This window comes from Helianthus annuus, chromosome 17, assembly GCF_002127325.2.
Source record: "Helianthus annuus cultivar XRQ/B chromosome 17, HanXRQr2.0-SUNRISE, whole genome shotgun sequence".
NCBI lineage: Eukaryota > Viridiplantae > Streptophyta > Magnoliopsida > Asterales > Asteraceae > Helianthus > Helianthus annuus.
Window position 1 is genome coordinate 29,776,380 of NC_035449.2, and position 12,614 is coordinate 29,788,993.

The following is a 12,614-nucleotide window of genomic DNA, read 5'->3' on the forward strand; positions in this document are numbered from 1 at the left end:
AGGAAGGGCAATTTTGGTGAAATCGGTACTCGGTACTCTACCTAATTACTATCTTTCTTTGTATAAATGTCCGGTTGCAGTAATAAAAGTTTTAGAAGGAATAAGGAGGAAATTTCTGGGGGGGGGGGGGGGGGTGGGGGAATAACACGAACAGAAAGATGAGATGGATTAAATGAAAAAAAAAATGTAGCATCTAAAAAGTTTGGGGGCCTGGGCATAGGAAGTATTAGGGACTTAAACCTAGCGTTATTGGTTAAATGGTGGTGGCGGTTAAAAATGGAACCGCAACAGTTATGGGCAAAAGTAATAGGTACAATCTATAAAAACAAGAGAAGAATTACAGCGGTCCCACTGAAAACCGATTACACGGGAGTCTGGAAAACTATTGTGGAAGTTAGAAAAGACATGCTTAAGAGGGGAGTGATAATCGAAAAAAATCTCATAAGTAAAGTAGGTGTCGGGGATAAAACGATGTTCTGGATTAATGTGTGGATTGGTGAAGTTTCATTGAGAGAAAGGTTTCCTTTACTTTATGATATCGTAAAAAATAAAAGAGCTAAAATAGAAGAATGTTACAGACGACTGACTTAATGGGGGTATTATATGGGATTGGGCTTGGTCGAGAATTCCTATAACAGAAGATGAAAGACAACAAGCTGATGAATTATTGGGTATACTAAATCAGTTTCGGTTGATGGAAGGAAGTGATAGGTGGGTGTGGAGTGGTGCCAAAGATCAAGGTTTCTCGGTTAAAAGTGTTCGGACTACGTTGGAAAGGAACATAAACTTAAATGAAGTAGCGGACAATTATTTTTGGAACAATTGGGCAGCACAGAAATGTAGTATGTTCGTATGGAGAGCTCTAAAAGGGAGGATATCGGCGACAACTCAGTTAAGAGAAAAAGGGGTACCGATATCATCGGATATATGCAGAATGTGTGATCGTGAAGAAGAATCACCAGACCATGTTCTTGTTAAATGTAGAGAGGCTGAAGGAGTATGGGAACAAATCGGCTCATGGGTTAAGGCACCGACAATTATTCAGCAGGAGACATTAGGGGAAATATTCAATGCACTTGAGGAGCAAAGCTGGCCGAAGAAAAGAAAAAAGGCGGTGCATGCTATTTTCCTGTTGACAACTTGGATCATTTGGACAAACAAGGGTTAAAAGGACAAATTTTCATTTTCTTGTAGATTTTATGTGTAATGAGTAACATTTATTGCCCGCCCCTCAATTAACTATATCCTTTGGGTTCAAATTTAACAAGATAGTGGAGAACTAAAGAGTATTTTCTTTGTTGATTGGCCGTTTAAAGAAAATATATATTGGAGAACTAACTATAAAAACCACAGTACAAAGAACACTCTAAACAAATTAGAATTAAACTTGAATTTCTTAAGAAAGCTCTGACAAATATCACCAGTCATATGACTTGACAATTCAATTATGTACCAATGTTAGAAGACAACAAGATACAAATGTTTCTACAAATTAATCAAGATAGATGCAAGAATCAGTCAAGTTCACATGCTTACCAATTTGGTTACCTCGTAATGTGACTTGACACAAGACATTTTTGTAGAATTTGGGTTTCACCAGCCTCCCTAAAATGTATGCTCTCGACCTCATCACGAATGTCAGATTAACAGGAACTATTACGTTCTTCGGGTGGCCTATGGCGGCATTGAAAGGCGACACTCCGCCATATAGTGGCGTTTGATACCCCAAAACTTGGGCTACAATCACTCTTTGGCTCTTTCTTGATTGGTAAAACTTCTTCACCTGTTTTAATTAATAATCAAATAAAGAAACACATTTTAAGTCAACGTGAAAGCCTTAAACATGGATTAATTTTGACTTTTTAGTAGTTTAAAACTTATTCTAGTGATGTGGATCGTGGGACAAGATATCCCATAATTCAATAATGTTAGAGCATTCCCATTGAATTCCTTATACATATAATATAATTACATTAAAAATTACTATTTTTCTCTCCTTTCAATTACATAAAATTTTCACTATACCTATATTATTACTTTTTCTCTATTTTCCACTCACAACCACCTTTAAAAATATTAAAAATTTATAAGAGGTGAATAGTGTTTCATATATATTTATAGAGGAAGAGTAACATTCTCATATATTTTCTCTCCCCTTCACTCATAAACACTCACATAAATATAAAATAAGAGATCCATTCTGAATGCTCTTAAAAGATTTTTTTTATTTTTCATGGGAAATTACCAAATTGCGCATCCAAGAAATTCATGTGACAAAGTGATTACAGGGTCTTTTTTCACATTTCACTTTCAAGGTGGGGCCCATGAGGTACAGTGTAAATACTATAAAATGTCTTTCAGGTCACTAGCCTAGTTCTTTCTCCAGGGCTCAAACTTCCAAATCCAGAGCAATGTACTGTTTCATAGCACAAGGTACATGTTACCATCATACAGTAGCATCATTGCTCTGGATAAGAGATTCCTTCCATACCCAATAGAACATTACTTACGGGCTGTTTGGCAACTTCTGAATGATTAAGTGCTGAATGAATAAGAGGTCTGAATGGGTAAGAGGGTCTGAATGGGTAAGTGCTGAACCAGTAAAGTGCTGTTTGGTTCCATATCTGAATGACAGTGTAAAATGACATTTTTACCCCTACCCACAAAATAAACCCATTATAGAATTTTTTATATAAAACCCTATCATCATCATCATTCATCAGTATTCATCACCACCCCCCCCACACACACACACCCCCTTCCCCTTTCTCTCCCTACCGATCTGAGTTCTCCGCCACCGCCATCATCGTCAATCAACATCATCTCCGCCACCGCCATCATCATCATCAACATCATCTCCGCCACCGCCATCATCGTCAATCGCCAGAGCTGAGTTCTCCGCCACCGCCATCATCGTCAATCGCCTCAATTGTCGCCATCATCATCATCATCTCTGTGTAAGTTTGTTGGTATCGAAGGGGGATACATGTGGGTGCACCGCCGCACCGCCGCCGCACCGCCGCCGTACATGGTGGTGGTCGCCGTACATGTGGGTGTCTAGCCGGACAGAAGAAAGGGGAGCCGGAATCACGGCTCCGGTCGCCGGGAATTCTGATCGAGAGAGAGGTAAAGGGATGAGGGAGGGTGAATGGGGGTAACACTTGTCTTTTTTTTCATTCAGCATGTTCTAGTTGCTGAATGATTCAGCACTGAATCATTAAGAGGTTTGCCATTAAGAGGCACAACCAAACAGCTAACCTCTGTCCGAATAAGAGGTCCAACCTCTTAATGATTCATTAAGAGGCTTGCCAAACAGCCCCTTAATATTCTAAACACGATGCTAGCTTTTATATTTGCATGGGGCTAAAAGTATGTTTATTCTACCAAAATATATATATATATATATATATATATATATATATATATATATATATATAGGGGAAGGTTCAAATAAAAAGCACCAGTTATTGTGAAAACTTGAAAATTAATTAAAAAAAGCCAAAAAAACATACAAAAAATTTTTTTTTTAATTTTTATTTTGCAAATCAAATTTCGCAGGTTTTTTAATATAAAAAAAAACTTTCAAACAAAAAAAAAAAAAATTTGTGTAGTGCACATGTGTAATACTGCACATGTGTATGTGTACTACACATGTGTATTATTACACATGTGCACTACACAAATTTTTTTTTTTTTGAAAAATAGTTTTTTTTATATATAAAAACTAGCGATTTTTATAAAAAAAAATTGAAAAAAAAATTGTGTGTTTTTTAGGCTTTTTTTAGTTAGTTTTCGAGTTTTCACAATAAAAGTGGTTTTCATTTGAACCATCCCCTATATATACATATTAAGGTGTGAATTATTCACGAATGTCGGGTGGTCTAGCATACGTTGTCTTAACTGGGTCCGCGCTAGAGAGCCCCCTCGCATAATAGATCCCCAATTTAAACCCTCAATGAGAAACCCCTATCACCCAGACTCGAACTTGAGACCTGGAAGGGAAAACTCACCCGGACCCATCATAGGTGGAACTTAAATACCCGTGACCACCACTAGAGCACTAGTGATGGTTTAAAATATGTTTTGTTATTGTTGTTATTATGTAGTGGTCAAGCCCTATAAAGGGTTATGTGATAAGTGGTGAAATATGTAAAAGATAAGGGTTATATAATTTGAGTGTGTAATGAAAAGGGGAGTTATATAACATGTATGTATATATATGTGTGTGTGAGAGAGAGAGAAATTATAGATATATATGTATGTATATATATGTGTGTGTGAGAGAGAGAGAAATTATAGATATATATGTATGTATATATATGTGTGAGAGAGAGCAACCAATGTGTAGCGCCGCTATATGTATCACGGCTTGAATCATAACCCCCCACCCTCTAACGCCGAGTGGGGGGCGGTGTTCCGGGCACCATGGGGCACAATAGCCCCTTTTCACCCCCTTATAGCGCTCGACTATACATGGCCTGATGTTCGTTATTTCCCGCTCTCTCGAGCCCCTCCATCCCAATTTCCTCCATAGTTCTTCACACAATTTTCTTCAATCCCATAACAAAATAGCATTTTCTCGACGTGAAGGAAACCATGTACCCTAAAAGCGTTTCTTAACTTTTTAATAGTATTTTTTATTAAATAATCTAAACTTATATTTTGTTAGGGTGAGAGGGGCACTCCCCTCTTAGGGGAGTCCCCTCTCTTACGCACATCCAATTACGTTATGCCACGTCAACTCCCCTCTTAAACTCCCCTCACACCCTCAATTTGTGGCGCCACTCCCCTCTTAACTCCCCTTGTTTTTTTATTCAAAAAAAAAAAAAAAAGAAAATGTTTTGATTGGTTGAAAAAAGGGTGGCCTACCATCTCTTTCCCTCCTTCATTCGGTAAGCTCTCACCGATCTTACTCTCCTATGTAACTCCCCTCGTTGATGATAGAGGTATTCCCGCTAGATGACTTGGGTCACCGAAAGGGGTTACCGAGAGTGCCCCGTTCACCCTTATCCTTTGATGCAATTACAATGCTATATAAGAAAGCATTAAAACATTAAGCCCCATAATCAGTGGTACTACACACACATCCCAAAGCATACATTCTTAAAAAATCCAACAATGTTGACCACAGGATACCCATTACAATAGATGTGATTGAAATGAACGCTTTTCTTGTCCTCTTTTGTGCTTTTTATGAAACACTAATATTTTTATAATTGCAAATATAACTTTGTTTTTTTATGTTTGTTTTCTATCCAAATTCAACTGGCTTCATATATAAGCTTAAAGTTGGGACCAAAGTCATCAAGAACACACGAGGGAAGAACGTGCAGTCGAAAAAGTAAAATTTACAAGGGTTTATACAGTAATCAAGATTCTAGTTCAGGGTAAAAGCTTAAGTTCCATATGGAGTCATCAACAACAAGATGCACAAATAAGCTAAAGGTTGTATAGTAGTTGGTGTCATCAAAACAAATACAAAAGAATTATACAACTAAAGTTACACAGATAACAAGTACTACTAATTTAATACTAAAGCTTCTAGTGTTGGAAAAAGGTACAAGTTCCAGTTGTAATATAGTAAAAAACAAAATATATAAACACAGGGTATACCATTAAGATATTTGATGTGAAAATGGGTATAAATTGATATTTTATACATCCAATAATCGGGTATGCGATGTGCACTTCACTTGTTTCATAGATAAAATCGTGGGGTGCACGTAAACTTAGCCGATTATTGTATTCAATAGCAATTACATTATAGAGTTAATTACGTAGTTAGTCCCTGTAGTTTGCACAAAATAACATACTTAGATACTAATAGTTTAAAATCACATTCTAGGGTATTAACTTTTTATTTTTTAACGTTTGGAGGTATTAACGATATCTGTAGGCTTAAAATCACATTCTATTAGTACCTAAGTATGTTATTCTGTGCAAACCACATGGACTAATTATGTTAATACCCTAGAAGTTAATACCTCCAAACGTTACAAAATGAAAAGTTAATACCCTAGAAGGTGATTTTAAACTATTAGTACCTAAATATGTTATTTTATGCAAACCACAGGAACTAACTATGTAATTAACTCTTACATTATATATATTATTTATATACAACTTCTTATAAGAACTTAAAACTGCCAAGTGCCAATGCATATACAAACCTATCAAATTTGTTAAAAAAATAATAATCTTTTAAGATATAGCAGAAAAACTACATGTATTCAGTCATTTAAAACCAGATAACCTAATGTTACCCCAATGTTTTCAACATCGAACGTATAAATTAGAGAAAATCACAAAAAAAAAAAAAAAAAAAAAACATTTTTGGACGATTACACGTGTATAGCCATGCCTGGAACAAATCGCGTATTTAGTCATTAGATATGTAACTAAGAATCGTGTGTCCAACTTCACTCGTGTATCACACTTTTCCATTAATCACAATTCAAAATATGTGACACTATAAAATGAAAACATTTAGGGTAAAAGTAGACACTTAACCAAAATGATACTAATCTTACCTAAGCAAAAAAATTTACTAATCTCATGACTGACAGTGAAATTATTCTCGCTTTTTAGGCTATGTTTGTGATTTTTTGGGTAAAGTAACAAACATAACAAGAAGAGTTAAATAAATAAATAAACTTACGTAGCCAGAAGCAAGCTTAAGTTGAAAATAATGAATCTGAATAGGAGTAACGGTGACATGAACACCAAAAAACGTAGCCGGATTCCTGTAAAATATTTTGACTGTTGTATTCAAAGTCAACATATCCGTTGGTACTCCCGTTGCATCCATCCCGGATTGGACATTAAAGTTGTCAAACATCATACTCTGCTCAAAAAAAGCACATCACCATTAATTAATATATTTTAAATTCAAAAATTCTGATTAAAGCTGCAACTCTTGACAGAAAGTAAATGATCCATCACGAGTCACATCACTGAGTCGACTCTAAAGTTCACTCCTTTCATAACTGAGTCAACCCAACCCAGCCCAACCCATTGCTATTTTTTTTAACTGAAGCAAGCAAGAGGTTCAACATCAAAACATTAACATGTAGTAGTTCGAGGAGATTAAGAAGATACTAACCTTAACCACAACCTTAGGCTTGTACGGAACACTAGCAGCCCACAAAATCAAAGAGAAAACGGTAAACAAGAGGATAAACGACACTACAAACCACATAACGTAAAACTTAAACGGAAGACGACCGTCACCGTCACCGTCAACTTCATCATCCTCATCATCCATATCAGTACCATACTCAAGGCGTTTCCAGGGAGACAGAGGCCGTACACCGTTAGCCCGAACAACGGCGTGTTTAATGGAAGCTGAAAAAGTGCGGGAAGTGGAGGACTCACGGGAATGGTGAATGGGTGAGCCGAATGGGCTGGAGCCGTAGGACATTTTGTCGTTGGCATCGTGGTTAGATGGGCTCTGGACGTAGTAGAGTGGCCGGCGGGGTGAGCGGGGTGGGGTTAGAGCTTCGACGCTAGTTAAATCGGAGTCGGATTTCGCATGCATTGTTAAGGAAGGGTGTCTGTCTGGTGGTGTTGGAAAGGGGTGTTTGAATTGTACGAGACGCGGAACTTTTGCTTCAATGGGGTTTTGGTGGTCGTGCCTGTAACGTTTTATGGGAAAGAATACGGGGTGCGTGTTTTTGGTATACGTTATTATTATATAAGACAGATATCCATTGGATATTTAAGTTTAATGATAAATAACAAAAGTATATGTAAAGGATAGCTTGGTTGTTAGTATCATATAAATTTTTCATTTAGAACATGCCAATGAAGTAAGTTTTGTCACTTGATGTGCCAATGAAGTAAGTTTTCTCACTTGATGTAAGTGTGCTTTTGGTTTTCACAAGAAAGTTGTATAATTTAGGAAAATGACTGTGTGAATACAAAGGATGTGATTGAGGATAAATCGGTACTAGATATGTTTTTGTCGATGAGTTCCTTTTTGAGTTATGTGTAGTGAAAAGAAATCTCATATTATGTGTTGTGAAAAGAAATCTCATTCTATGACTAGGGGAATTAACCTGGATCTACCCGATAGACCTCAATCGGTACAATTCTTGATCCTATAATTTTTATATAATAGGTTTCGGACCAGTTATATCCAAACAAGTCAAAACACGATAAGAACAACAAAAATCCAATATTTCATTGAAAAAGAAAAATCAACTCAATGTTATTTTACCATCTAGCCCGCCCATGATTTCTCGAGTGTGATGCCGAGGTTGACCAGTTTCCATGCGTGGAACACCATGCCATTTGGGCGTTCGTCAATGTCGTTGCTTTTCTCACACGGTGTGAAAACCGTGTGAAACAATGGAGGAGGTGGATTAGGGAAAAAAAGAAGTGTTAAACCATTTCCTTCACTGTGTGATGAGTGATGTGCATAAAATGCAACATATAAATTACATCAATTGTGGCATAAAATTAACCCTTTTTTAGTACTAATGTTGGAAAAAGTGTGCTTTTGTCTTCCTTTTGTATTTTCAGGATTAAATGAGCTCAAATGAACAAAAGAAGCAAAAGGGCAACTAAATCTAACACAAATACAAGAAAAGGAACAAATGTGGCATGCCCGACCCCCCGACAGCATCTTCCCAAGCAAAACAAGGAAACAGATGGCTGAACACGCCCTGTGCTCAATGAGCACGGGGGCGTGCCCAGGTGTCAACAGAAAAGACAAAGTGGTAGAAGCTTCCATCGCCCACCACGGGGCCGTGCTCAGCGGACACGGGGCCGTGGTCAACTATAAGATTCGCGAAATCCAGGCAAATCTTGATAGTACAGATGTGCTTCTGTACACGGGGTCGTGCTCAGCGGACACGGGGGCGTGGTCAACTAATGCAGACAAACTGAATTTAATGAAGAAAGAGGGGAGGATGGACACGGGGTCGTGCCCAATGGACACGGAGCCATGCCCGAGCTTCTGTTCAGCCTATAAATAGGAGTGCATGGAGCTCTTGCAACTCATCCCTTGGCACACCACCTCTCACACACTTCACCCACCACCCACCACCATCACAACACGATCATCCACCACAATCATCCATTGTCCATCATAGAGTGTGTGAGTCGTCTCGGGATCCAAGATTGATCGTAAGAGTTCTTGACAATCAATGGCCATGTTTGCCTAAGTCTCTTACATCACTTGGTGAAGACAAGTGTTTAGTTTAATACTTTTTATTTTTAATCTTTTGCACTTTTTATTTGGTTATGTATTAATGACTTTGATAACTAGTTTCTTATGTTGAAGGTGATTCTTCCTTATCGTTTGTTCGTGGTGTCTTGGCATTATTTTACTGTCTATATAAAATAAAAGATTTTCGCCATTCATATCTCCACGGTCTATATGGAGGTATGTTGGCTACCTGGTCAGGGGTTAAGGGAACGGTTTGGTAAAAGTCTTGCCATTGTTCAGTGTATAGATCCTGCAAAAGACTTGGGTCAAATTTAGTAGGACCTCCTTCAATACCCAACGGTATTGGATGGCGGGGGTCCAAACTCTTTGACCCTCTCATAAGTTAAACTACTATTAAAACTTGAACCCGCTACTTAGGACTGTATTTCTGCTGACTCAGACTACTTAGCCGATGGTAACGTCGCCTTCAAAAGAGGGGCCTACCACATTATGCATTAATAACTTAATTAATTATCTTTCAATAATCCGACCCTTTAGGATTGTATCCTTGCTGACTCAAATTACTGGGTTGAGGGTAACGTCGCCTTCAAAAGAGGGGCCTAATACAATAACTAAGATAATCTCTTAAACAAGTGCAAAAGTGCGAAAATAATCAAAGGTTACACTACACACGAGTCGGATCCAAGTGATTCATCTTATCTATCTGCTTTTACTTTTATTTTACTTTTCAGCATTTTAGTTAGTTTTATTTTTCTAGTTTAAAAATCTTTTTCTAACTTTTTGATTTGATTAGACGTTGAGGATAAACCGGTACTAAAAGCTCTTGTGTCCTTGGACGACCTCGGTATCTTACCAACACTATGCTACGTCCACGATGGGTGCACTTGCCCATATGTGTGTTTAGTGTTAGTGAATATCGTGTTTATAAATTTAAAACTTGGCTAAAAAGTGTAAAAAGGGCTTAAAATATACATCTAAAATATAACACACTTCATGCACATCAATGAGGTATGAAAATTAATGTGGCGCTAAGGTGACAATTTTCACATATGAAAAAGTGATGGCTCACCTGATACCCTTAGGTGTTAGTGTACGTGTGAGTGCACCTGATATCAGCATCGCCAATTCTTTAGTCATGTTCATCAAAAATCGTTATTACAAAATATTGAACATCACCGTCGTCGTTTTGAGTGTGTATTCTTTGGTTGGGGTCATTGTCGTGTTCGTCATCAATCAGTAGTGAGTATGTGTATTCTATTTAATTGTGTTCATTTATCATCATCTCTATTCTCTTATGTCGTGAGTATATTGTTGCTTTGATCCAAATGCATTATGGTTTAAGGGTTATGTATTTGTAATACTATGTGTATGCAATTCTCTATTTAACATTTTTTGGGGATTGCATTGTCACACCTCAACCGATGGCGGAAACATCGGGGCGCGGCACTAAGCGAATCAGATTGCTCAAGAGTTTCCATAACACTAATAGTTTCAATATATATTTATTTAAATTTATAACATTGTCTAAAAGTCAACACGATCAACGACCACATAAAGTATCAAATTACATCCAGATTCAAATATCGTTCAAAATTCATATGATTTAACTAGATGAGTTTCTAAGCATCATCCTAGCTTGTTTCCTCGAATCCCAGCTACTATCAACCTGCAACATGTATTAAAATACTATCAACAAAAATGTTGGCGAGCATACAAGTTTGAATACGTAGCATAATAGTTTACAAAAACTCATATCCATCATATAAACATACAACAAGTTTCACCATGCTAGTTTACGCAGTCCAAGTGATAGCCCAAGTTTCCAATGCGTTAAATGTCTTTCCCAAAGACTAACAGGAGGTTAAATGTCTCCTCCTAACAATACCCCAAAGACTAACGGGGAGGTGCATTACCCCTATAGCACTACCACTGTTAAGGCGGAACTACACACAAGGATTAAACGTTCACATAACATAAAAGTCTCAAGTATCAAGTTTCAAGTTTCATGTTTAACGAGGATAGAGTATGTTTCAAATAAGTTTCAAGTGTCAAGTGTCTTGTTTATAGAATACATGTTGCATCCCAAAGGTTTTTAAAACAAAAAGGGATCGAGTATACTCATAGCGGGTGCTAATAACCAAACATTGAATAGATTGGATCGAAGGGAGCGCTGGATCAGCCTGCGTGCGGGGAACAGAGCATAAGTCCTCTAAGAGCTGACGCGGGGGGGAACAGTGTGTTGAACGGTGCGAAAATCGAGTAAAAGTGTCTGAGATCTAGGGTCGTTCTTGATTAAATGTTGTTCCTCAACATTTCGTACAACAACTGAGCGGAAACCCTTCAAGAAACCCCAAATCAGTTGGTTTTCATGAAAATGTCAAAGTGTTCGGTGATTTTGATGAAGAATCATGTATAGAAGTGTTAAATTATGGAGGTTGTACGAGAATCTAGGAGAAATACTTACAAGTTTGCCTTGAATCGAGTGAAATGTGCTTGAAAGGACTTGGGAGTGTGTGTTGTCGGATGACAGAGGCAAGAGTGTGAAATGAGCGCACAAGTGTGGTATTTATAGGTGACAGTGACAAGTAAGGCGATGCAGTGTGCAAGGGGATCAGATGGCTATTCGGTCGAATGGTCATCCACTCGGATGGTCATCCGATCGGATGTCCATTCGGACAGCCGAGACCATTTGCTAGTTTTCCGACTTTGGTTCGTTTTGCGAGCTAGATTAAGCGTTGCGTTGCGTATTATTGTGAGTATCCACTACAATGGCATAACTATATAATTAACACAAAAGTTTCCAAGTTTCGAGTCTGCGTCTAAGCTAGTTTCGCGTTTACTAAGTATCAAGTTTTCTCGTCTAACAAGTACTAATAAAGTATCAAAGTCTCTCGTTCAAGTAAAGAATCAAAGTTTCTCGTTCAATAAGTATCAAGTTTCTAGTTCAACTAAGTATCAAAGTTTAATAAGTGTTAAGTTTCAAGAGTCAGGTTTCCAAGTATTAAAAGAGTCAAGATTCAAAGTATCACAAGATTCAAATATCATAAGAGTCAAGTATCAAGAGTCAAGTTTCACAAAGTATCACATCGAGCAAAGTTTCACATAGTTTAAGGCTCAAATTGGCAACATTAAGTATTACAGGGACTAGACTTGTCAATTAATAAAAGATTCAAAACGCAGGGTGTTACATGCATGATATATCTTTTGGGACGGTGACACAATTTATTGGGTTTCATCCTTCAAAGTTGAATCATGAATTAACCCATGTAAGTTTACATGTGATGCCAATTAAGTATAACAAACTTCACCAATATAATCTCACTCATATCATGAGCTATCGATATGGTATGAGGAAGGTGTAATTAGGCAAACCTTAACTTTATCTAAATGGGATAGAGAGCTTATCCGGTAAAGGCCCTATTTCCAAACCCTTGTTTTTGCG

At 37.5% G+C, this 12,614-nt stretch overlaps 1 protein-coding gene across 1 annotated transcript; it reads right to left on the reverse strand.

The window, feature by feature from the left end:
* Positions 1-1,409: 1,409 nt before the first annotated feature.
* Positions 1,410-7,677, reverse strand: LOC110923290. Its single transcript, XM_022167428.2, has 3 exons — positions 7,103-7,677; positions 6,659-6,844; positions 1,410-1,783 (listed from the first exon to the last, which is right to left on the reverse strand). The coding sequence occupies exons 1-3, from the start codon at positions 7,535-7,537 to the stop codon at positions 1,493-1,495; spliced, it is 912 nt and encodes a 303-aa protein (XP_022023120.1). The 5' UTR covers positions 7,538-7,677; the 3' UTR covers positions 1,410-1,492.
* Between the last annotated feature and the right edge of the window lie 4,937 nt (positions 7,678-12,614).